Source organism: Olea europaea, chromosome 18 (assembly GCF_002742605.1).
Source record: "Olea europaea var. sylvestris chromosome 18, O_europaea_v1, whole genome shotgun sequence".
Taxonomy (NCBI): domain Eukaryota; kingdom Viridiplantae; phylum Streptophyta; class Magnoliopsida; order Lamiales; family Oleaceae; genus Olea; species Olea europaea.
In genome coordinates, this window is record NC_036254.1 from 23,534,510 (window position 1) to 23,540,701 (window position 6,192).

The 6,192-nt window shown below is 29.1% G+C and overlaps 1 protein-coding gene across 1 annotated transcript; it reads right to left on the reverse strand.

Annotated features, from left to right (window-relative positions):
* Positions 1–1,627: 1,627 nt before the first annotated feature.
* On the reverse strand, positions 1,628–2,987 carry LOC111366528 (stellacyanin). The gene is made up of 2 exons (XM_022987267.1): positions 2,636–2,987; positions 1,628–2,100 (listed from the first exon to the last, which is right to left on the reverse strand). The coding sequence occupies exons 1-2, from the start codon at positions 2,838–2,840 to the stop codon at positions 1,787–1,789; spliced, it is 519 nt and encodes a 172-aa protein (XP_022843035.1). The 5' UTR covers positions 2,841–2,987; the 3' UTR covers positions 1,628–1,786.
* Positions 2,988–6,192: the final 3,205 nt, after the last annotated feature.

Below are 6,192 nucleotides of genomic sequence, written 5' to 3' on the forward strand. Positions count from 1 at the left end.
ATTAATTAGATAAGTGTGACAAAAAATTCGTAACCGAAAAATATTCTGTGACTTATAAAATTTTTGATCTGTGACCGAGAAATAAGTTACGACCAATAATTTGATAAGTTGTGACTAAAAATTAATCCGTGACTAATTAATCAGATAACTATGACCTAAATATATTAAATTAATAAAATAATTAAATCATAAATAAATTTTAATAAAATCTGATTTTTGAATTTTGAAACTTGTTTTCTTAATTCTGAAATCTACTATACTTAATCTCTCACTTATGAAATTTTCCCACAAAATTATTATTTTTTTGGTTTGAATTGTATTCAATTAGACACATAAGCCCATTAACAAATAAATTTAGTGGGCTAGCCCACCTCAAAAAAAAAAATCTTTAATCTGTAACCCACTAATTATATATAATTTTAGGTCCAATAATAATACCTATTAGTCAGTCCATTACCCATTTTCTTATTCTGACCGATCACGTATAATTCCCTTTCTTTTCCATTCGGCCATTCTCGTTTTCCTTTGCAAAACCAATTCAAATAATTCCCAAAAATAAAAAATCAAAATCCCTTAATCTTTTCACTTTGCCCCTGCCCGTAACAGCGCCGAATGAAACCGCCAATTGCCAACTCACTGCGGGTCTGTGCTCTACTAACTGCATTGAGTGACGGCGAGTACCGTCCGTGACCCTTTCTTTTTTCAAATCTGAACGTTAAAATTGAATTGGTAATTTGGTCTATTTTGAATAATTGGTTTTACTAAAGCCCCTTTTTTTATATAGGATTCAAAATAGAATGATGTTTCTTTGGAGAATAATTAGTTAAATTGGTAATGGGTGTATTTTGAATAATTTTTCGAGAATAATTACTTGTTTTATGTACAGCTATTTAAAGATTTTTTCAGTTGTTCGTGCTAGGTTTTACTAGTAATAGGGTGATTGGTGAAAAAAATTGAGTAATCGCATCCAGATTTGAAATTTGCAGATTGTTTTGGGCACAGATCGAATTTTTGAAGTTAGCTTGTGGTGGAGATTGGTGGACGCAGTTTTATTTTTTAAGGTAAGGGGAGGCGGGGAGGGGGGGACTTAAATCTTGTATTTTGGAATTTTAATCTTTTCCAATTGTTTTGGATTTTCCTGAAATCACTTGAAATGTATCGTTGGATGTAAATTATTTGGGAATTATATGATTTAATAACGATATAATATGACTTTTCCTGAGTTGTTTGAGAATTTTATAATTTAATAATTCTTGCTTACTGTTTAACACTAAACATTGAACGAGAATTTAATATAAATTTAGATCTAGATTTTATTATAGATGAATTATATGCTATAAAACATCGCCGAGTACAATTTCAATAGGTAACTTATATTATGAATTTCTCTTATTATATATAAATTTTAGTCGTACATTAAAATTTTAAAATTTTTAGCCCACTGTAATAATAATTCCTGGCTCTGCCCCTATCTTCACATGTTTCTGCTTAATTTAATTATTACAGTAGTGTTATTATTATTATTATTATTATTATTATTATTATTATTATTATTATTATTATTCCATATACAGTAGATGTGTCTTTCTGTCTAAAAATTATAACCAAACAGTACCAAAGTATTAGATAACGAACTTTTTATATAATACTAAAATAAATATCATAAATTAAGAATTAATAGCAAAAAAAATCCATTACAACATATAATTTATGTGCTAAACATAACAAGATATTAAATATAATTAAAATTATCGAGTGCTATTAAATCCTCGTAAAAACATGCCTTTCACATAATAGAGGAGGCAGCAGTAATGAGGACCATATATATGAAAACCAAATTTGAGAAAACAGAAGATGATGCTGCACTTGAAAATGGTGATGGTGCAGGAGAATCTTGGTGCACCCTAATCACCTCAACCAATAATCTTTGTCCATTCTTGCAATGCTCTGGATCTCCACTCACAAAGTACATAGGACCAGGCTTTTCGATATTAATAATGGTGTTCCCAGTGTTGTACACTGATATAGGATGGCTTTCATTGCAGTGATAGTATCCCCATTTATCCACCACCACAACTGAATCATTCTTGTACTCAAAACCTGCATACAAATCATAGCAATGAAGCCGAAGTCCCCAAATCGCAAACATGCAGTGCATGTTCAAGTACACAGTACTAAGCAACGTCGTAGAAGACATTAATAAACGAGTTTTTGAACACGTGAAATCTCAAGTTTCGTGTGTCAAGCACGTTGCAGTACATGTTAGATATGTTGGAAATGGTCTTAAAGAAGTCAGTGGGTTCAAATTAATATTCTAGTCCTGTGGATCATTCTGTTACTCTGTTCAATTTTATTTCGTAAATCTACATGTGTAAGTATTTTCAAATTATTTAAAGGGGAAAATTATACTTTAGAAACAACAAGATACTCACTACTCGGTACGAAGTAGTATCATGGAAGACAATAGACGAGTTTTTAACTTCTCGAACACTACGTATGGTCAAGTCTCATATAACAATCATGTCAAGGTTCATGGCATTATGGCATGACAAAATTCAAGAATTTGATGACTTCATGTTCTCCTTGAAAATCACTCGACTATGAAAGAAAGAAATGTTAGGATAAATAAACTCACGGAGTGAATCGCCAATCCGAAATCTCCTTGTAGCAGCCCAGTTGGAATACATTTCGGTTTCGTTAGCACCCGGCTGCCGCCATCCAGTGGCTCCACCTACTGCGAGTTCCTCTGCGGCTGTGACCGGAGCAAAAGTTGTGATGGCTAATATAATTAGTGTAACAAAATAGAAACCTAAAAAAGAGGCCATGGTTTTGCAATTCATTTTTTGTGAATTTTTGAAGTGAGTGTCTTACAGGAATCGGAATCCTCCGTAGTAAGTAGAATTTGTAACTGTTAACAAGATAAAATAAGTGATTATATAGAGTAAGTGGGATAAAGAGGGAGTTTCAAAATTTGGATCATAACCGGCAATAGACGTGGTAGGAGTGGCAGTTGGTGGAAGTTAAGGTTTGACTTGGTCCCAATTAATTATCTATCTTTCAATAAAAGGTTTATTTGTTAAAGTTTTTTATTTTCAAATTGGGCCTGGAGAGGTTAAATTTTGAAAAGCCCAGACGAAGAGTAATATATAATATAATCTTTAACCCTTTTTCTTCCCTTATTATAGAAAGTAATTTGATTGTCAACTTATTTGCAATATACGAGATATTTTACTCGTTGAGTTGTGTGACAAAATTGAATATTTGACACTCAAAATTGTTGCTTTTAGATAAACAAAGGGTGTTATCGGGAACATTAGTTGTAGTCGAGTTAGATTCAAAATAAGATGGTTAGAGCATCTCCAAAAGACTCTCTATTTATAAAGAGCATTTTATGCATAATAAATAGCATCTTTAAATTTAGAGAGAATTTTTTTTAATACAGTCCAATAAACTCTCTATTTTGATTCTTTATTTTTTTTTCAATGAACATTTAATAATTTCTTCACATATTATATTTAAATATAATTTTTTATATATTAATGACCAATCAATTCAAATGTAATTTGAAAAATTTAAAGAGTAAAGCATTGAAATTTGTACTGTATTAAATGCAATCATTGTTTATTAAAAATAAAGTGTGAATTTGGCTCTCTAATTTTGGAAAGTCAAATACACTCTTTACTTCAAAAAGTTAAATGAAAGAGTTTCTTGGAGCTCATTTTTAAGCATTGACTCTATAAAATAAAGACTATTTTGTATTTAAAGAGTCTCTTAGAAATACTCTTATATTTGCACTACCTTTTTTAATAAATGTATCAATTTTAATTGCATTAAGGTTATAACGTTTATTTATTACCAAATATATGTCGTAATTTTTTCATTGCATTGTTGTCCTTAACATTTCAATGCTTAGTAAGTGTTATATTTAATGAAAGTCCCTGTCTAAAAATTTTGTTGACATCGTCTAAAACAATGGACAAATATTTAGTCATAATTTTTACTTTTATTTTTCGCTTATTTGAAAATATGAGTGCAAATATATATATATATATATAATCAATATTAGTCTCAGATCTTTAAAGAACAAATGTTATTTATGAGATTTTTGTTTCTGTAAATCTTTTGTAAAGTTTTATGTTTCATGCTGAGTATATGATAAGAGCATGTCTTAACTCCAAATTAAAGTTTAAACTGTTTTTAAAATAAGCCCTGAGTGACCCTCCAAAGCGTAAAGGCCTAGTAGAAAAGCTAGTGAAACGAATAAAAAGGAGAAAAGGATCACTGTTTCAAGAATTTTTGTTAAGGGAATGCCAGTGGTATCCTTGCAAAAATGGAGTTAGGCCCAAATTCATATATCTCAGATGGCATTTTTTTTTTTTTAATTTCTAAGAAAAGTTTAAAAAAAAAAAAAGATATTATCTTATCAAAAGATATTTCAATTAAGAAAAGTATCGAGTAGGATTTTTATAATTTGATTTATAACCGCCTTATATCTTCCTTATAATCCTTGAAATACTTCCTTTTTTCAGGACCCCCCTCCCCCCTCTATTTGGTATCAGAGCTTAAGTTTGTTCCTGTGTTGGTGATTTCAGTATATTTCTTCAGACTTTAGAAAATGTATAATTCTTTGAATCTTTAGAAAATTCTTACTAAGTCTTTTTGTATTAAACATTTTTTACATGCTTCTAAAAAATAATTTTTACATTTAACTCTTAATTTTTTACTAGGATACCATTTACATAAAAAACATGGTATATTATCTGAACCTGTTTCTTTTACCCATTTATGTTTACATTCTAATTCTATATCCATAAATTCTAATTCTTCATCTGAATCTGATAGATTTTTAATATTTGAAAATTCTTGTATAGAAAAATTAGAAATTTTAGGAGAAAATATATTAAAATATTGGGAAAAAGATAAAGTTTTTTGTGAAATAAAAATAAAAAATCCAGAATATATAATTAAGACAAAAAATATTGAAGCAACAAACCAAGATCAAAAATACTTTTTAGCATGTTTAAATGCTCTTTCAGAACATTTTAGTCAAGATCATAAGAAATTTAAATGTTACGTTGTTTTTCAAGGCAGACTTCCAGGAGTTTATCATACTTGGATAGAAGTATCATATTGTATAAAAAAATTTTCAGACCCTTTATATAAAGGTTTTTATTCAGTTTCAGAAGCATTAGACGAATGCAGAAAGTATTTAGGAATTAATTATTTTATAGCCTCTTCATTAAAAAATGTTTCAGATCAGCCATTAGATTTTTCTTCAAATTTTTGTCAACATTGTGAATGCATGATTAGAAATTTTAAATGAATCAAATCAGATTTTACAACAAGAAAAATTAGCTTTACAAAAGAAGATTTCTGATCTAGAACAAGAAATTATTAAAATAAAAATTTTAAATTCAGATTTTCAGACAGTTTCAGGCACTATAGAGCCCAAGAAGTCTATAGCTAGTCCAGCTCAAACGGTAGCTGGTAAAGACTTAACAAATCCGTTTATGGTTCTGGACTTACCAAAAGCTCAACAGACTCAGGAGGCTGTTGATTCTCCTACTAATCAGACTCAACAGGCTAAAAATCCTGTTACAGAAAATAAAATTACTGAAGAACAGACTCAACAGACTGTAAATTCTGCTACTAGATTAATTAATCCAACAGATTTAAAACAGAAAAGTCCAGTTAATCTTATCCCAGAATCATTTCAATCATCACAAGATCCAGAGCAAATTACTCAATCAGATATAAAAAGATTGAAAGAAATGTTTAAATTCATATATCTCAGATGGCATTTTTTTTTTTTTAATTTCTAAGAAAAGTTTAAAAAAAAAAAAAGATATTATCTTATCAAAAGATATTTCAATTAAGAAAAGTATCGAGTAGGATTTTTATAATTTGATTTATAACCGCCTTATATCTTCCTTATAATCCTTGAAATACTTCCTTTTTTCAGGACCCCCCTCCCCCCTCTATTTGGTATCAGAGCTTAAGTTTGTTCCTGTGTTGGTGATTTCAGTATATTTCTTCAGACTTTAGAAAATGTATAATTCTTTGAATCTTTAGAAAATTCTTACTAAGTCTTTTTGTATTAAACATTTTTTACATGCTTCTAAAAAATAATTTTTACATTTAACTCTTAATTTTTTACTAGGATACCATTTACATAAAAAAACATGGTATACT